This window comes from Papaver somniferum, unplaced genomic scaffold, assembly GCF_003573695.1.
Source record: "Papaver somniferum cultivar HN1 unplaced genomic scaffold, ASM357369v1 unplaced-scaffold_80, whole genome shotgun sequence".
Classification (NCBI taxonomy): Eukaryota; Viridiplantae; Streptophyta; class Magnoliopsida; order Ranunculales; family Papaveraceae; genus Papaver; species Papaver somniferum.
In genome coordinates this window covers 530,334-550,316 of record NW_020650971.1, presented here as the reverse complement: position 1 = coordinate 550,316, position 19,983 = coordinate 530,334, and the positions used below count along the sequence as shown (strand labels likewise).

Here is a 19,983-nt window from a genome sequence, read left to right as displayed (position 1 = left end):
TAAGAGGGTTCCTGATGATCGAGTGGTTTCGCTTGTGGCTACGCGCTTTCGCGGAAGGGCTGCTGTTTGGTGGCGTCAGTTGAAAGCATCTAGAATTCAGAAAGGTAAACCTCCTATTTCTTCCTGGATTAGGCTTGAAAAGTGCATGCGTTCGGCCTTTTTACCGTTTAACTATACAAGGGAACTCTATATTCGTTTACAAAATCTTCGTCAGGGTTTTCGGTCCATTGATGAATATACAAAAGAGTTCTATGACTTGGTCACACGATCAGGTATTACAGACACCGAAGACCAACTTGTTTATCGATACTTAGGGGGCTTGCGAGAGACTTTTCAAGATACCCTTAATCTGTTTGACTATTATTCTGTGTCTGAGGTTCATCAGCGTGCTTTGCGATTGGAGAAACAACTATCTCGTAAGTCGATTCGGGCAGCAACTGGCCGTCCCCCGACTTCTTCTTCTCATACTGCTTCCGCTCAACCGATTGTTAGTACGCCTACGAAGTCTGGTCCTAAGTGCTATCGTTGTGGAGATCCAAATCACTTGGCAAACGAGTGTCGCAAGGCTGGAAGACCGGGTAAGGCTTTGCTTACAGAAGTGGATACTACTGCTGATGTCTTTGCTGATGCGGAAGAGACATCAGCTGAGTTCGATGAGGTGTTCCTGCCAGGAGACCAAGGTGACTGTTTGATGATCTACCGGCATTCATGTCTTACTCCTAAAGCTGACGCTGACGAGTCATGGCTACGAAAGAACATCTTCCAGACAACGTGTACCATTGCAGGCAAGGTGTGCCGTTTGATCGTTGATTCTGGCAGCTGTGAAAACGTGGTGTCTGACGAGGCTGTTCGGAAACTCAAGCTTCCCACAGAAAAACATCCTAGCCCATATTCCCTTCACTGGCTTAGTAAGGGATCCGAGGTAACTATTTCCAGACGTTGCCTTGTGAAGTTTTCAATTGGTTCTGTCTATGAAGATGCCGTGTGGTGTGATGTCGTGGTGATGGATGCCTGTCATCTGCTGTTGGGTCGACCATGGCAATACGATAGGGCAGTGACTCATGATGGTAAGCTGAACACATACTCATTCATATTTAAGCATACTCGTGTTACCCTGGTTCCTGCCAATATGACAGTAAACGTCCCTGTTTCTTCCGTGGCTTCCAATTTTCTTTCTTGGCGTCCGTTTGAGAACGAGATGCTCACTGAAGGGATGGTGTTCCTCTTGTGTGGTCTCTCTCTTGAGGCTACAGCGGCTATGGAAGTTCCGGCGTGTGTGCAGGAGCTATTATCGGACTTTGAGGATATCTTCCCAGTTAATCTTCCAGAGGGTTTACCTCCTTCCCGAGCTATTCAGCACCGGATAGACTTGGTGCCTGGTTCAGTGCTTCCTAATCGAGCTCATTATCGCATGAGTCCAAAAGAATATATGGAGCTACAACGTCAAGTGGGGGAGTTGTTAGCCAAAGGCCTTATCAGGGAGAGTCTCAGCCCTTGCGCAGTTCCTGCGTTGCTCATTCCTAAGAAGGATGGTACATGGCGCATGTGCGTGGATAGTCGTGCTATTAATAAGATTACGGTAAAGTATCGTTTTCCTATTCCTCGATTGGACGATATACTTGACCAGCTTCATGGTGCTACAGTTTTTAGTAAATTGGATTTGCGTAGTGGCTACCATCAGATTCGTATACGGCCAGGAGATGAATGGAAGACCGCTTTTAAAACAAGGGAAGGACTTTATGAATGGTTGGTGATGCCGTTTGGTCTCTCCAATGCTCCTAGTACATTTATGTGCGTAATGAACGAAGTATTAAAACCATTTCTGGGTAAGTTTGTTGTCGTTTATTTCGATGACATATTGGTTTATAGTACTAACTTGGACTGTCACTTATGTCATCTTCGTGAGGTCTTAGTAGTTTTACGCCAACAACATTTTTTTGCTGCTCCAAAGAAGTGTGTTTTTTGTACGGATCATATTCTGTTTCTCGGATACGTCATATCCAAGGATGGCATCTCGGTGGATGAGTCTAAGGTTGATGCTGTACGTACTTGGCCTTGCCCCCAAACAATCCATGAGGCTCGGAGTTTTCACGGGTTTGCGTCTTTTTATAGGAGATTTATTCCCCATTTTAGCACGATAGAAGCGGCAATCACCGACTGCATAAAAAATGGTAAATTTGCATGGACAGAAGAGGCAACAGCAAGCTTCATCTTGCTTAAAGAAAAGCTTTGTTCGGCTCCTATATTAGCTTTGCCCGATTTTTCTTTGCCATTCGAAGTTCACACAGACGCCTCTAAGGTTGGTATTGGTGCCGTCTTAAGCCAAACAGGTAAGCCGGTCGCCTTTTTCAGTGAAAAGTTGAATGGAGCCAAACGTAATTATAGCACGTACGAATTGGAATTTTATGCCATCATACAGACTCTCAAGCACTGGCGTCATTATTTGATTCATTCCGAATTTGTTCTGTTTACTGACCACGACGCTCTCAAGCACATAGGTAATCAAGACAAGATGAATGCACGACAGGTTAAGTGGGCTAGCTATCTGCAGGATTTCACGTTCGTCCTCAAACACAAAGCTGGTATTCAAAACCGTGTGGCTGATGGTCTGAGTCGTCGTCGCAGCCTCTTAACATCCCTGCGGACGGAAGTATTGGGGTTTGACTCGTTTGCGACATTATACCAATCAGACCCATATTTTTCTGTCATATTGGAAGCTGTACGTGCAGGCAATAATACACAATTCTCCTTGCTGGACGGCTTTCTCTTCAAAGGTACTCGACTGTGCATCCCGTCCTGTAGCTTGCGGTTGAAGATCATCCTGGAGATACATAACGAAGGTCACTTTGGTCGTGACAAAACGTTCCAACTGATCTCTTTCTCCTATTTTTGGCCGCGTCTGTTTAAGGAGGTACAACGATTTGTCTCCCGTTGTCACGTCTGTCAGATCTCTAAAGGGTCAGCTACGAATGCGGGTCTTTATATGCCGTTACCAATTCCTTCAAAGCCATGGACTGATATTAGTATGGACTTTGTCGTCGGTTTTCCGCGCACTCAACAGGGAATGGATTCTGTTTTTGTTATAGTTGACAGATTTTCCAAGATGTCACACTTTGTAGCATGCAAGAAGACTACGGACGCGGTTAATGTGGCGCTATTATTTTTCAGACATGTATACCGTCTGCATGGTCTTCCGGAATCCATCGTTTCTGACCGTGATTCTAAATTTCTTAGTCACTTTTGGAGGTGCCTTTGGAAATTGTTACGTACGGAGCTAAAATTCAGCAGCGCTTATCACCCACAAACGGATGGACAGACAGAGGTAGTGAACCGTTCTCTTGGGAATTTACTTCGTAGTTTGGTTGGGTCTCACACTAAGCAATGGGATCAACATCTGTTTCAAGCTGAATTCGCTTTCAATAGAGCAATTCATAGAAGCACAGGGTTTAGTCCTTTTCAAGTGGTCTGTGGGTTTAACCCTCGTTCCTCACTCGACCTAGCACCGGTTCCAGACCTACAACGTGTGCATACCACTGCGGATGCGTTAGTGGAGAATCTTCACCACATTCATGAGATTGCTGCTCAAAATTTGGTAGCTTCTTCTACCAAATATAAAACGGCCGCTGATAAGCATCGTCGTCATGTTGAATTTGAGGTAGGTGATTTCGTTTGGGCTGTGCTTATTAACGAACGTTTTTCGGCGGGTACATACAACAAGTTGGGTCCTCGCAAGATTGGTCCATTTGAAATAATTGAAAAACTCAACCCCAATGCTTAACGTTTGAAGCTTCCCAGTCATATTCATACGGCTGATGTGTTCAATGTGCGTCATCTAATTCCCTACCACGGCGACTCGTCCGATGATGATCTTCCTAACCTGCCTAATTCGAGGGCGAATTTCCTCTTTCCCGGGGAGAATGATGTAGTGCAAGATATGGCAGAATCTTATTTGAAAGGAAGAGATCAGCGAAAGAATATTCGTTAACCATGCAAGAATATCTGCATGTTTGTTATTTTTGTTAAGAAATAAGAGATATCTTGCATGATATCGTATTTGGGTAGATTTCCTTTTATTTGCATTAATCTTAGAAGATATTGTCATTAAGCCTAATAAGGCCTATATATGTCCTCGTCTAAAGAAAAAGAGGACAGACTTTGAATAATCATATTCTTCCTTTGAGAAGTTTTATCTATGTGTGGTTTCTTCCGTTTCCAGTACTAACATCCTACACCAGTGAGGGAGCCAAGAGTTCGGTACGTCAGAAGGGATAGAGACGAAAGAACTGAATCGGAAAATGAAGAGTGGGGTACCAAGGAAGATATCAAATACAAGTCCATTAGCTCCCATGCTCTTCTAGGTCTTTTCTTTTATTGACCTAACAGCTTGTTTCTTTTTTTTTTTTGGTGACTCGCCGTCTGGATCTGACTCGGCACCACATTACCATTTCATTATACTCAAGTCTATCTATCAAACTGAACTTGAAAATATCGAGCCCTTTATCAACTATATCATCGACCAGGGTTTCGTCCATGACTGTCGGACATAATCTTTTTGAAAACACAAACTTCACAAAGAATCAAATCTCTATTCTCACGTAACAAAGATTGTGATGGCGGCGGGTGCTTTTCTAACGGAAGATATTTTGATCGTCATCTTCACTTATCTTCCTCTAACATCAATCTATAAGTTCAAAGCTGTTTCAAAGGTATGGTTATCTATTCTCTCTGACACTTATTTCTTAACCGAATGGTTTCAGATTAACATCACAAACAAGTCTCACCCATGGATGCATCATCATACAAGGATCAACCCCAATGGTTTGAAGAAATTACACCCTCTGAAGTTGGGAAATTACACATGCCCTGGTTTATATTCAAAGTCCATGTCTACACTTTTTGATCATGGTTTTTCTTTTCAATTTCTTACGGATTCTAAACAAATCCAAGGATTAGAACTAGCCTTTGTAGGTTCTAGTAATGGTTTGGTACTTTGTTATACTACGCTGAACCATAGGAGGAGGTATTATGTTTGTAATCCACTCACACAAAAATGGGTTTCTATTCCTTCACCACCCAATCCCTTTTGGTGTCATTTTGGTGTTATTGGTTTCTTTAGTGAGTATTCGTCATCCTATACCACGAGTTGCTACAAGGTTGTACGTATCGCAGGTTTATCATCAGTGAAAGTTTGGGCTGATATATTTTGTTCTAAATCGGGTGAATGGAACTCTTTTGAAGTTTCATGCCCTGTTAATGTCTCAATGGAACGACTTTGGTACGATACTGTTGTTACCCATGATGGTGTTCGGATTAACAAAGGACATAAAATTGTAGCTTGCATTCTCAACAACTTCAGAACTGATGGCTATCAGTGTAGAATTATTGACTTTCCGGATGTTGATGGTGCTAATGCTCGAGATCGTAATCTTGGGGAGTCAGATGGCTTGATCTGTTACGCTAGAATTACAAATCAAAGAACTTTGAGTGCTTGGGTGCTCAAGGAAGACAACTGGCAATCACTGTATGGTATTGAGTTGCGCGATATCATAGTAGAGATGGATTTTAAGAAACAAAATGCAAATTCTAGATGGGGTTCTGCTGAAGTACTAATACAGGTTGTAGGCTTTAATCCATTAGACCAAGATGTTGTTTTGCTAGGTTGCTGGAACTATGTTTGGGAGTTCAATATCCGAACCAGAAGATTTGAGGAGCTACGCTGTCCTTGTTTATTCTTGTCTGACAGTACTTCAAATGATCCTTTGATGAAAACACCATTTGTGCTAAAGCCAATGCCAACAATACTTCCACCCCTCTTCTAAGATAGACACTTAAGAATATGAAGAAGAAGAAGAAATTGCTGATATCTACTGTAAACTTCACTGAGGAAAAACTTATTTGAATTATTTAAAAGTCATTTTAATCAATGTGGGGCATTGCCTGTGATGATAATATCCAACTTCTAAAATTGTCTTGTCCTTGAAAGTTTTGCAAGTTTCATGCTTTATATTTTTCTTTATTGGAAGGAGAGAGTTTCATGCTTTAGTAGTTTCTGTGCCCGTCCTATGCATCGGGCATGTGGTAACTTTGTTTTTCGTATTAGAATGAATGTTAAAGCTTACAGCTTCCTATAATATTTTCTTGCATGAGAGAAAAATTGTATAGTGGTGGTGGTGGTGCCAGTAGCAGAACTAGAAAACTTGTACGGGAGGGGAGGGGCTTGACTAGTTTTTCACACTGGATGAAATAGAGAGCAGCAAGTAAAAGAACTTGGATAAGAAAATGATCATGTCTTTTGAGAAAAGGAGCATAAATCTAATGTTGGTTTTATAAGTAAAGAATTTGAAGCTTACATATGATCAGTCACTAGTTAGCTAAACAATAAAATATTCAAAACATAAAATCGTAGGGATTATACCCTTGGATCATCGTTCAGTTTACTTACCCTTATATTGTAGTCTTCTCTTGCTTTTGACACCAAGAGCTTTCAGCGAAACAAAGCTGTTAACGTGACGAGTTGCTTCATAAACTGTCAAACCTGCACTTCGATCATGATCATCCCGGCCAAGTGTTACAAGCACCCCCTCACATTCTTTTGGATCGTAATAGGCAAGTCCATAACCCTGCGAAAATAACACCTTACCATCATTGGTAAAAGCGAGTGGAATAACACTTCTAGTTTCAGCTTGCAAGGTAAACTCCTTGTTCCAATTCCAAGTTCCATTGTGTTTCCCGTTCATCTCATTGTTCTTTTTAAATAACCATATGTCGTTCTCCTTAGTGGTTGATATACGATTAACACATAACCAGTTTCCCAACACACAGTTTATTTTGAAGATATGTATTACTGCCTCCACAAGAGGTGGCGGTGAAGCTATATAGTGGAATTCCTCATCCTTTAAGCTGAAGGCAACAATCTTTGATGCCCCATCCAGCCGATGTATCTCTCCATTTACAGAAACACCCTTTGATCGATGAACGTTATAAAACAACGGGTACGGGATTTGTTTCTCGTCGGACCATTTATGAGTACTCTCATTGCCAAGTCTATAAACCTGGAAAAAACATGAAGCACCTTTGTGATAGATTCTTACAACTTTGTACTCATTGGTTGAAGGACAGTAACCAAAGCCACTCTGCATCCCATATACACGTAATGAACCGGTTTTATTTTCGTATCTTGGAAGATAAACAAACTCTCTGGTGACAGGGTTACATATGTGAATAGGGTCATACTGCTGATGGTGAGGTACAGTAGAACAAATCAAGCCATTGCATGAATCAACCACGACGACATCTAATAAGCTCTTCTGCTTAATGTGTGGAATGTTAATTGTTTTCGTTTTCATTTGGTACGACTTGTTCCTAAAATCAACATCGCATCCAACATAGTGAAGTTTGCAGTTATCAGACTTATCGTCAATTTTTTCTAGCAAAAGGAACCCTAATTCCATAATCTCTACACATGCATTAGGCGAGAGCAATAACTTTTGACGAGAAAGATGAGTTTGAGCGAAGGATGGATTCCTAACGAGATTGCACCATGGTTCGCAAACAAGTTTGCTATCCAAAAGAGAATCAACATCTCGACGAGAAAATATATTCAATGAAATATCAGATGGAAGATCGTTCATACCCATGTTGCTGCTGCTGCAAAACTTTCGATCTAGTGACGGAGCCAGGAATCTGATATGTCAGAAATGGATAGAGGCGAAAGAACTGAATGAAAATGAGGAGTGGTGTACAAAGGAAGATACAAAAGGTTACTTGAGATACGTATCGGTAAGGGTTAAGAGGCAAAATGCCCCAATTTCGCCCATCACCTTGTCAAAATGCCCCGAATTTAAAAAATAAGTCAAAATGTCCCAAAACCTTATTTTTAACGTCAGAGATAGTTAATTAGTCAAAAAAACACACATGTGTACCCGCACATGTAGGAAATTTACATTTATGTTCTTCGGGACTAGATTCAACGAATCTGCGACACATGTGACACACACGAGTCATGGAATTTTACCATCTTAGTCCTCAAATATTGGAAAATTTCCATCTTGTCTAAAATGATTAGATGGTGATACGTGTCCGAGGATATGAAACGGGCGGTGACAGGTCCCGAACGTTGAAAATAACGACCATTTTTTCACCAGAAGTACTCTTATATATGATGGTGATCCAAAACATATTTCCAGTGTATTGGTAGTGTTTCTTCATCAACTTTAATGGCTGCTAGCTCAAGCATTAAAATGGTAAGTTCAATTTTCATAAAAAAGAAGTATCATTAGAATTTGTAGCATAGTAATGATTTTAATTTATAGTTAATCAAAATGCAGGAATGTGAAATGTGTAGCGAAAAATATCATGAATCCATGGATTGTCCTTGGATTTACTCACGGTGTAAACTAGTTCCTTGTAATGGAATTCAAAAGCTTCTAAAGGTTAAAGATGATGTCAATTCAGGGAAGAAATTCCTTTCTTGTTCTAATCCAGTGTGTTCAAATTTTGAATGGTTTGATGGAGCTACTGATGCAGTTAAATCCATGGCTCCTCAGTACAAGGGAGGTTTTAATGCTTGTGCTGGTGATCACAGATTTGCTGACTGTCCTTGGTCACAGACTTCTTGTATCAACCCCAAATGCCATTCAACTAAGGTGAGGATGTTAAACATAGCTCAGACATCATGGAATTATGGTATTGGGTACCTAAAATGCCAAAAGTGTGAAGATTTCCAATGGGTTTCTGATGCAATCTTTGTGGAAAAACAAAAGCAACTGTACAATTCTTAAGATCAAATTTGTGCACAATTTAAAGATAAAGTGAAGATAAAGTGCAGAATTAGAAGTTAACTCATGTCAACAAAGTTAATGTAACATATTGGAAGTATTTCTCAATGTAATGTTAGTTTGCAGTTATGAGTGTTTTAAATGAAATAACCTAGATTAACAAATAAAAGCATCACTGTCTCCATACTTTAAAAACCATAGATTCATAAATAAAATACTGTCATGACTCTTAAAACAGAAATTGAATACTAGTATGTCTGCCATTACAAACTTTCAATTGTTCAAAGAAATGCTAAAAGAAATAAGGGAAACATGAACCAACATTTTTGATATTACTGATATTTAGAGATAGGTTTTCTAACCCTTTTTGATGGTGGTTCAGAAATGTTGATTGTTTGGCTAGAAATATTAACAATACCATGATAAGTCTGGTTAAAACAGGCAGATGAAGGTGTAGAAGAAGTAGATGGATGTGTTACCTTCCTTTTGGGTGCAGTGGAGGAGGATGGTGCAGTTGTCTTACCCTTTTTCTGGGAACCATCTGAAGAAGTAGATGGTGTAGTAGCAACTGCTTTGCCCTTTGACAATGGTGTACCTCAGCTGATTTCTTTGATGCAGATGTTGTTGCTTTCTTTGATGCAGATGTTGATGCATTATTTGGTGCAGACAAGGCATTCCTCATCTTCTTTGTTGGTGCAGCAGTAATACAAAACTCATCCCCATTAACAGAACACTCCATTCTAACTCCTTTCTTCTTGGGGTTAGACCCAACTGGAGGACCTAGACAGGTAAGGATGTTATGATCAAGACCTTTACATACACTGCACTTCGTTACTCTTTTGCGCGGCTTGTTCTTCTCATACCAAGACTTGTTTCTTTTGACACAAGGTCTTCCCTTATCTCTCAATCTGTGTGGATGTATAATGTTGATACCAGTCTGCAAACAAAATAAAGTTAGTGTTGGTATACTTTAAATGCACAGATCTAGAGAATAATGAAAAAATAATGATACAATAAAGTAAAAGGACAAAAGCAGATCTCATCTTTCAATGAAAAGATTCTGAAAACAAAAATATCAGACAATGGAAAAAGTTAAAGCATTTGAAATCTAGACAAACCTTATTTTCATACTCATCAATGTCTCCCAATAGGGTTATTGACCATGAGTAAGTGGTCCTATAATAGTCCACAGTTTAGTATTTACTGCAGTACCTGCACATTATTGATGCAATGATCATCATTCATTTACTGCATAACCATATTTAGGTGTAAATCAGTATTCAATTTAAACAAGCAAACCACAACAACATTATTGATGTAAATTTACAAACTGGGCCCAATCAGGATTCAAAGGGAACAAGGCTTTTACAACATGTAGGCAAGGGAACTGTCTCAACTGCCGTTGTCTACATGTACAAGTTTGTTGTTCTACTTTTACCACAAAAACTTTTCCAGTAGCTTTGTTGGTCACCTCATACACTTTCATCTCTTCAGAAGGATCACACTCATAGTTACCTCTAAGATTGGACATCACCTCAATGAGATCCTTTCCAGCAGGAACAATATCACCCAATTGCCAAGTTAAAGCAAGCTTTCTTCTTTTTGAAAACAACACCATCACCAAGTGTGTGTACATATCAACCATCTGAGTGAGAGGCTTGTCTCCGATCTTGAGGGACATGTTATTAAAACTTTCTGAAAAGTTGGAGTAGATGTGTTCACAAGCAACATCATGAGTAAACCATGATCTTGTCCAAGACTTTGGCTCTGCATCAATCAGGTACTGGTATGCTTTGGGATTTATCCCTACCATTTCTTGCATGGCCTCCTAGAAAATATGTAGAGTATCTAAGTTAAATAATTTAACTAAAAACATGACAATTCATTCATTATTATTGAAACATGCCAATTCATTCATTATATTGAAACATCATTCAGACATTACCTCCCAGTGTTTATACTTGTATGCCTTGGCTGCCTGCCAATGAAGGTATGTTAGTCTTGGATTCCTGAATCCCTTGGTCATGAAATTCAAGTAAAGATGCCTGAAAAAAAAAACAAGCCAAACATTAAGAGAGATACAATTACAAATGTGTGAATAAGGAAATAAAAAGACAAAATGCATTTACCTTAGGCAGTATCTATGATTGGCCAAGGGAAACAACCTTTTAACTGATTCAAGTATGCCCATCATTCTGTCAGAAATAAAGGTAAGTCCATCCATATCTGGAATCCTTTTCCTCAATTCTTTCAACATCAGGAACCATTTTTCTTCAGTTTCACTTGTAGTAAACATCACACAAATTGGATATACCCCATTCTGACCATCTACACCAGTGGCTGCAAGCATTGCACCACCTAGCTTACCATTTAGGTGAGCTCCATCTAAGCCAATTACTTTTCTACAACCATTCAAAAAATCCTTTATCATAGGATAAAATGACAGACTCAAATATGTTATCTTCACCTTCTTTGGTCCAACTGAAATGTCATATGCTGTTTGGGTTCAAAGAAGTAGCAGCTGTGACCAGTTCTGGTGCTTTTATGTAATAACTCTCAAAAGTTCCCTTCAACTCTGTTAAAACCAATTTCTGTGTACATAAACAAACAAAATATTAACATTTTACACATACAACAGGTTAAACTAACAAAAAAAAAACTTAGACAAGCATTAGAAACATACTCTTGCATCATTGGCAACTCAATATGGTATGTCAGTTTGCAACTTGAGACTAATGATCTTCTTGGCTATATGCTCTGCCTTGTCCACTGGTGAACCCACATCCATAGTCTTCAACAAATACTTAGCTACAAATTTGGTATTGCATTTTCTGCTGTGGTTTGCATTCAGATTTTTACGGGTGTGTTTCATGTTACACACTCTTACTGTGATTGTGCCTTCCTTTGGACACAGTCTTGCATTCACTTTCCATTCACATCCTTGGGAACTCTTGTTCACATAATATGCATAATTTATAGTCCTATCTCCCTTCTTCACTTTAAAATCCCTATGTTTCAACACTGAATATTCCCTTAAATGATCTCTATAAGCTTTTATGGATCTGAAAGCCATACCAGAACTTATTTCCCCAGGTTCAATTTCAGGAATTTTTCATTTATTATTTCCAGTCTTTCTTGTTACTTTAAATGTTGTCCAAAGACTTGTTGCCACTTAGTTTCATCCTCTTGGGTGACATCATATATGGGAACCAAATCATGTGAAGTTTCATTCACTAGTGCATTCTGCTCTTCATAATAACCACCTTGATTGAAATTTTCATTACAATCATCAGGCTCATTACCAACATCTATACCTCTAGCACACATAGAAACCCAATCTTCATAAATGAACTTTTCTTGTGTTTCTTCATCTTCACTTTCATATTCACTTTCAGCTTCACCCTCCTCTGCATCTTCATCTGCATGTTCCTTAAACAGAAACTCAGGCCTATCACCAGGATGACACTCATCTATATGTACATTAGGCATATTCACCTGGTCATCTTCATACCCATGTTCTTGGTTCTGCAACAGATGCATGTGTTGGAATATCTCCATACCCCTGTTCTTGGTTGTCTGCAACAGATGCTTGTGTTGGAACATCTTGCTCTTCATGAACAAAATCAAGTCTTGTTGGTCTCGTATAAGGCTTCTTAACATGGTTTTTATCCTATTTATTAAGTCTTGGACTCCTCCTAACCTCAACCCTTTTACTCACGAATTTCTTCTTCACTGGACTTATCACCTCAGTCACACAACTCATCCCACTAGCACTAGCAGTATCACAACAGAAACCTCGTTCTACTGTTGTAGGAATAATTGGAGCAATCCACAATATTACAAAATTGCTTTTATTTGGATTCCCACTTTTCCAGAATGAATAAAACATATCTTCTAATTCACACTTATCCCATGCATTCCCATCATTATCACTAAATAAAAACAACAAAGTGTAGGATTCATACCCTGTTCATTTACCATCCTTTCCTTTATCATAGGCATGAATTTGTCTCCACTTATACCAGCTTTACAATCATAAAAATACATGTCCTTATATATCCGACCTATATCAGTTATCCAGAAATCCCTATCTTCAATAGCCATTCTGAAACATTGAAAAAAAAAAACAAAATAAAACAGATCAATAATCATGATCAAAATTACAAATACAAAAAAAAAATAATAACAACATTTTATAAACCCTAATACAGAATTTTGGTATATCCAAACCCAATCTCAGAAAATGAAATTCTCAATTTTATAAACCCTAATTGTATAAACGTAGATTCAGAACCATAGAACAATATAACCCTAACAATTATTAACCCGTTTGAAAAAAAAAAAAAAACCCTAATTTCAGAAATTGAAATTCCAAATTTTATAAGCTCTAACTTTTTTAAACATAGATTCAAAGCAGCGATTACTGGAAATACTAAATACTAAGTCTAAATAACGATCAACATAAGTCAAAAAACAATTAATAATTTAGATTACTTACCTTTTTCAGTAAATTTTACAGTTCAGTTCTTCACTCGATTAAACATCAGCAAACTATCTCGATCCGTCTTTCTGTCAACCTATCTCTCTCGATCTGTCAACCTTTCGAACTATCTCTCTCGATCTTCTAAGTTTAGTTCAATATTCTCCCTCCCTCTCGAAATCCGTCTCTCTCTCTCTGGATAACTTTCTTTTTCAGGTTTTGAGTTTCTGTGGATGAAACTCGATGAAGAGAAGATAAGACATTAGCAACACACGTACGGGTTCACACGTGCACCAAAATGACACCGTGTACTTAAATGACACGTGTCCATTTTATATAAAACCACGTGGCACCAATAGATGAGTCATCAAAGGATAAACTTTGTAATTTCGTCATACACACGTGGGAAAATACGGTTTTGACACTGGTCCAATGTTTCCATCTGTCCGTTAATTTTCTTCGTGATCTGGATTCCATAGGATATAAACACGTGTCACCATAAATTATTAGCAAGGGTAAAATTGAAATTTAGCATTGGTGTTGACTAGTCAATATGCCCCGGTTTGACCAGATATATTTCTCTAACGTTAAAAGTAAGGTTTTGGGGCATTTTGACTTATTTTTTAACGTCCGGGGCATTTTGACAAGGTGATGGTCGAAATTGAGGCATTTTTCCTCTTAACCCTATCGATAATTGGATTTGGAGTGGTGTACCAAGGAAGATATCAACCATGGGCTTATATGAAATGTGTATTGGTTATTGGACTAATAATGAAAGTCCATTAGCATGATGACACCTTGTTGGCTTGTTTGTTTAGATCTGACTCGTGTTTGACTTGGCCTGAATTAGATGTCAGGTTGTTTGTGATTCGTTTTTCTCATATTTAATCAGAGGTCATACTCGGCGTATACACTCGTAAATTAAAGGGTTTGAACGGTTTTTCATCCGGACTTAAACTTAAAATTTTAAACATGTTTTCTAACCCAACTTATAATAGACAGTGGAAAACAAGATTTCTTGAGCTATTGGGCTATAGTTTCGCCCCTACTTTCACCAAAATATAGTCATATAGAGCATGCGAACTTCAGAGGAATTAGCTTGTTATATTTTGCAGTTTTTTTTATCTTTCGTTTGATCGAATCAAAAGGACTGTTTTAGCTGTCATTTTGAAGTAATTATTCGACTTATAATCATGATAATGATCATGTCTTTTTGAAAAAGGAAAAGGAAAGAACTTGATAGTTACATGTTCAATGTACTCATTTCAGTCACTACTTACTAGTACTAGTGACCAAAAAAATAAAGAAGAGACAGCCAAAAGCCAATAAACAATCAAAAAGAAACGATTCCCAAAGGGGATTCTCCTAAAGAACATTTTAACCTTAATCCAGTGTTAATTGGAGACTTGGAAAACAGATGCTTTGGTCTTCATTGTTAATCATCCTAGCTATGATGGCAACAATGAAGGCTACATTTTTATCATTAGCTTGCCTGACGGTGTATTTTCATTTCTTCCCCTCTCTGCAAGTGTTTCATGTATCTTCTCTGTTGGTCAATGTAAGTCAATATACTACTGATCCTCAACTGTACTTCTCGAACAGTTAATAATTTTTCAATGTAAAGTAAGTTTAGCCGAAATCAGATAAATATTTTGGAACATTGGTCCTAGTTAGCGAATCGATAACGATTTTTATTCTGCTCGGATGGCCGGACCTTATTCATGGAAAGCAAGGGATGACTCGTGATGGATGGTGTGGGGCATCAGGCATGCAAAGAAATGGTAGGTCCATTATTCTTGACTGGTTCCCAACTTTAGTCTTTGCACGAATCTGGACCCTTGAACATCATCATTTCTTGCGTGTAGCAGAAGAACATAATAAACTCATACATTCAAGTATAAATGGTTAAAAAGAAAAAACTTTTAAAAAATTGAAAAAATAAAATAGAAACTATAAAGGATTACCTAGTTACCTAGATCAGACAATAAATATTTTTCACGAAAATAATAATTTTACTTTTGCTTTTACTTTTACATTTTCTTTTCTTATAAGATTTTAGTTTTTCCTGCACTTTTTGGTATAAGATTCACTTTCTTCAGTGGTTGATTTGATTCCTCAATAATAGATGGTGAAGTAAAAGATCATCTTTCATATAGACAAGTTACATCAAAAGGAAGGATTACATCTAGAAGCAGGAGAAACTTATTTGCAAGCCAAAAGATTCAACAGCCGTGCTACACTGACTGATGGCACACTGTCACTACTGCATGAAAGAGTGTTACTTTGATTATTTTTTTTTTATTTGATTCGGTTAAGTAGTAAACAAATAATCCCACCTCCAAAATATATAAATAGGATGATGACATTGAAATGTTACGTGAAGAGTCATCAGAAAATAAGCACAAAATTAGACTTTAAAAAGTGGAACCAACACTTGATAATACTAAAATTACACTGCAACAGATGCAGTAAGAAGTAGCACTGCAAAGTAGACAACTTTTCGGAAACGAAAATCATTACATGTACCCACGGCCACCATGACTGCATTTCAATATGATGATTTGACAGTTGGGATAATCTGTTAAAGACGCCATGATTTTAGTCCTTCCCGCCTATAAATATATAGTATCGTTTTCAGCTAGACTTCCACCTTCCACTTCTCCATCTGATCACTCTCATTTTCTTATTAACTCAATAAAATTCAAGTAATTATTCATAACTCAGCAAGTTTTCTCAAATGGCATCCACAAAGGTTCAGAAAAAATCTAGTTCTAGATTGCTATCCTCTTTAAGCTTTGGTGGTTTTGTGAAAACCCACAAACCAGCTAACAGGTATGATCTGATACTAGTTGAATTTCATCACATGTTGGATAGATCGAGTTTGTGACATACTAATATAATTTTCACTTTTACTTGTTTGATTGGCCACATTAGTAATGGAGGAATAGAGGATATAGCAGTTGCACTTAGTGAAGGACTATCTTTTAAGCAGCTGGATCAGGTGGGAAAGCCACCCATCAATGGAGGGCAATCAAAGCTATCTAAGCAGCTGGAGGTAAGAAAGCCAACCCTCCTCCTCAATGCACGCTATTTTTATGAAGCGTCGTATGTTATTATCTTCTAATGTTTCATGAAGCCGGTTTCTTAATTGCGCTTGCAGGAGAAAGAGCGTACTTGGAATATGCTTACATCACTGTCTGCAATCCCAATTTCTTATTTCGAACCAGTCACCCAACTCCAGAAGATTGCCGAGGTAATGGGGTGCTGTCACTTGTTGGATAAGGCTGATGAGAGTGAGGATCCTTACATGCGGTTAGTGTATGCCTGTAAGTGTTTCGGCTAAATGATTGTAAAATTTTATACGGTAATATGCAGATTACCGCGTATTATACCGGAACTAGCTCTAATGGATTTGGTTCTTTGCAGCATCATGGGCAACAAGCTTCTTATATACGTCACAGAGGACGTTGAAGCCGTTCGATCCAATTCTCGGAGAGACTTTTGAATTGGTCAATCACCATGGAATTTCATACATTGCTGAGCAGGTTTCTTAGGATCATGCAATTTCTCATTTCATTATCCTTTTCTTGTTTTCGGGTTTTCTCTTATTTGATTCGTCGTGATTTCAGGTTAGTGATAGTCCACCATTGGGTGCTTCACATGCCGAGAATGACCACTTCACTTATGATTCCACGTCCCGATTAAAGACCAAATTTTTTGCAAATTCAATTGATGTATGTCCTCTTGAAAGGTAGGAAGATCTTCCTTGTACGCCTCAATATGCCTTCATGGTGTAAAATGGTTCCGTTGATTAGTTTTGTTCGATTTTGCGTATATATAATGCAGAACCCGTATTACCCTCAAAAGAGACGGTGTAGTGTTAGACTTGGTTCCCCCTCCCTCAAAAGCGAACAACATTGTTGTCGGAAAAACCTGGATTGATTTTACCGGGCACTTGACCATGACAAACGTGACTACCGGAGACAAAGTTGTGCTAAATTTCAAACCGTCCCGCTGGTTCAGGTACGGAGCATTTACTAGTACTAATATTTTTCCTAGTTAGTTATAATTACGTATTTAAGCTGTACATCTGCAGTACGGGACGTCCCTCTGAAGTGGATGGATATGTTTACAATGCTGCAAAGGAGCCTCAAATACATATGACCGGGAAATGGAACAGTTCAATGAGTTACCAACCATGTGATATCAAAGGAGAGCCACTTGCAGGAACTGAGTTAAAAGAGGTCAATTTCCTTTCTCCTTAAACGTGCGCCATTGAAGAAGTTTATTTCCCGTTTTGTTGCAGTAATGTGTGTTGCAAGTTAGATTATCGGCAGTTTCATGTTTTCGGTGTTGTTGCTGCAGGTCTGGAGCGTTGGTGACACTCCTAAAACCGAAACACTTCCTTACACATACTTTGGTGATAAGATAAACAGCTTCGAAACTGCACCCGAGAAGTTGTTGTCGTCAGACTCCCGTTTACGTCCTGACAGATATGCATATGAGACCGGTGACCTATCTAAAGCTGGTAGCGAAAAGAGCAGGTTGGAAGAGCGACAAAAGGCTGAAAAGAAAAGGCGAAAAGCTAGCGGCGTTAAATATAGTCCAAAATGGTTCGATCGAACTGAAGAAGTAGTGGCTACACAATGGGGTGATTTGGAGGTTTATCAGTTCAATGGTAAGTACAACGAACGTCGAGAATTATTGAATAGCAGCAACTGTGGCGCTAGCAATGTTCGAGAAACTGAGTTTCATCCATGGCAATGAAGTGGTTGTGATTTCGCCGGAAAGTGAAAGTTGAATTGATTTATTCTGCATAATTTCCATTGGGTTGCTGCTGTAAGCTCGAAAGACAATGGCGTAAACAGTGTTCGAGCGACTAAGATCCATGGCAAAGAAGTGCTTGTGATTTCGTCGGAAATTTGATTTATTTCTGTATCATTTCCATTGGATTGTTGTTGTTTTTATCTTTTGATTCCTTGTATACGAAATTGTTAATAATAAATGAACATGTATTATGTTTTTGAAGTCTACTTATGACATGAAATTAAGCAAAAAAAAAAAAAAAAAAGGTGAACAAAAATATGCGGTGAGCGTGGATCGAACACGCGACCTTCAGATCTTCAGTCTGACGCTCTCCCAACTGAGCTATCCCCGCTTGATGCTTATTGTACGGAATCTAAGTCATTATATCCTATAAAATAATTTACGAAGCGATGCAAAATTCGGTCATTTTTTTTTTTTACTTTTTTTTTCTCGGATATATGATCTAAAATGGATGTACTGGATGTTCAAGCAAGAGCAAACCATTTTTACCTACTGTAAATAAAGTTTCATTGAATTTGATGTTGAAAATCGATACGATAAAGAACCACCAATGGGCTAGAAAAAAATGTTGTCACCACATTTGTGTTGGTAAGGTGAATGCCTCAATATTTCTCTAGACTAAACAAATAAGTTATTAGAAATGGTCGACTTGAAAACACGACTGACCTTCAAAATATAGTTGATCTACCACACACGCGGTTATATTGCGAAGAAGAAAAGAAAAAAAAGAACAGCCACTAATAGTTGTATATCAATGATGGATTTTACATCGTATGAATACTAATCCTTTTTTTTTCTTTGTGTTTTCTTTTTAATTGATAAAGTAGATTTTCCATTGATTAAAAAAATGAGCACCAGAGACTTGTATCACCCAAAGAGAATATAATAAAATAAAAGAAAAGAAAAGAGAAAAATATAAAGTTTCTAGCTCTAGGGTTTGCACACTGAAGGTAAAAAATGGAAGGGAGGCAAATTGTATGTATACTACTTGATCAGGGCCGGTCTTACATCTTTTGTGGCCCCTTGTAAATCCATTTGTACAAATTAACAAGTTATTGTACTAGTTTTTGTTCGTTCTTTCTTTCTTTTCCGTTTTGATGTTTCTATACTAGTTCTTGAAAAAAGACCTATTACAGTCTTAGTGAATGGTTACTAGAACCACATTTCGGATTTAATCATCAGTCATTCAATGTGGTTACAATTCCTTACTTAGTATGAGTATAATAATACATTTGTCTGATGCCTAGTTTCTAAACATACACACAGACTAAGGCTAATTTGATGACAGATTTCTAAACGTACACAAACTAAAGCCAATTTGATGCCTAATTTCTAAATGTACACAGACCGAGGCTAATTTGATGTCTTAGCTAGCAAACTTTAATCTAAACTTGTGCATTCCATTTAATTTAAATCGGTCTCTAATGTAATAACTAACGACTAACAAACTAGTCTAGGTTTAAAGAATTATCACTAATATCAAAATTTTCAATGATTGTATAATCTAAGTATTTATTATCGGTTCACATAACAATAAGGAAAAAAGAAATCAACAATGGAACCAAATTTGATTCTCCGATTAGCAAATTAACCACAACCTTTAAATTTGGTTTAACCTAAAGCTACAAAATGAACGAAAATAAACAAGAAGATATTATGGAAGGATACAAACAAGATTTACCTTGTGCATTAGGAGTATTAATGATTATGATAGAGTCTAGAGATTGTTATGAATCTCCATTCCTTTATCTTTCTCCTTCCATCTTACTTTCATAGTTTTACGATTAATTAAAAAAGTTTATATCTTTTGTTTTCGGTTTTTCTTTCTTAGTTTTAAGGTTAACTTCAAAATAGGAAAAAAAAAACATACAAATTGACCTATGTAAAATTAAGACTTTG

The 19,983-nt window shown here is 37.9% G+C and overlaps 3 protein-coding genes and 1 non-coding gene across 4 annotated transcripts; 2 read left to right on the top strand and 2 right to left on the bottom strand.

Moving 5' to 3' along the window:
- Positions 1 to 4,610: 4,610 nt before the first annotated feature.
- Positions 4,611 to 5,819, top strand: LOC113344888 (putative F-box/kelch-repeat protein At4g22430). The gene has a single exon (XM_026588779.1). It carries the CDS (start codon positions 4,611 to 4,613, stop codon positions 5,817 to 5,819), a length of 1,209 nt encoding a protein of 402 aa, XP_026444564.1.
- A 615-nt stretch (positions 5,820 to 6,434) lies between these two features.
- Positions 6,435 to 7,637, bottom strand: LOC113344887 (F-box protein At3g07870-like). Its single transcript, XM_026588778.1, has one exon. The coding sequence runs from the start codon at positions 7,635 to 7,637 to the stop codon at positions 6,435 to 6,437; it is 1,203 nt and encodes a 400-aa protein (XP_026444563.1).
- Positions 7,638 to 15,779: 8,142 nt separating this feature from the next.
- On the top strand, positions 15,780 to 18,288 carry LOC113345082 (oxysterol-binding protein-related protein 3C-like). The gene is made up of 8 exons (XM_026588948.1): positions 15,780 to 16,089; positions 16,192 to 16,312; positions 16,418 to 16,583; positions 16,684 to 16,802; positions 16,887 to 17,008; positions 17,104 to 17,280; positions 17,354 to 17,501; positions 17,623 to 18,288. The coding sequence occupies exons 1-8, from the start codon at positions 15,995 to 15,997 to the stop codon at positions 18,022 to 18,024; spliced, it is 1,350 nt and encodes a 449-aa protein (XP_026444733.1). The 5' UTR covers positions 15,780 to 15,994; the 3' UTR covers positions 18,025 to 18,288.
- A 54-nt stretch (positions 18,289 to 18,342) lies between these two features.
- Positions 18,343 to 18,415, bottom strand: TRNAF-GAA. The gene has a single exon. It is a non-coding gene; the product is annotated as a tRNA-Phe (tRNA).
- Positions 18,416 to 19,983: the final 1,568 nt, after the last annotated feature.

What these genes read in the sequence shown, in the direction of transcription:
- LOC113345082 (XM_026588948.1), top strand. Translation starts at nt 15,995, where the DNA reads ATGGCATCCACAAAGGTTCAGAAAAAATCTAGTTCTAGATTGCTATCC. An exon ending in ACCCACAAACCAGCTAACAG is followed by an intron (nt 16,090 to 16,191) that starts GTATGATCTGAT and finishes TGGCCACATTAG; the next exon opens with TAATGGAGGAATAGAGGATA. An exon ending in TTTCATACATTGCTGAGCAG is followed by an intron (nt 16,803 to 16,886) that starts GTTTCTTAGGAT and finishes TCGTGATTTCAG; the next exon opens with GTTAGTGATAGTCCACCATT.
- LOC113344888 (XM_026588779.1), top strand. Translation starts at nt 4,611, where the DNA reads ATGGCGGCGGGTGCTTTTCTAACGGAAGATATTTTGATCGTCATCTTC.
- LOC113344887 (XM_026588778.1), bottom strand. Translation starts at nt 7,637, where the DNA reads ATGGGTATGAACGATCTTCCATCTGATATTTCATTGAATATATTTTCT.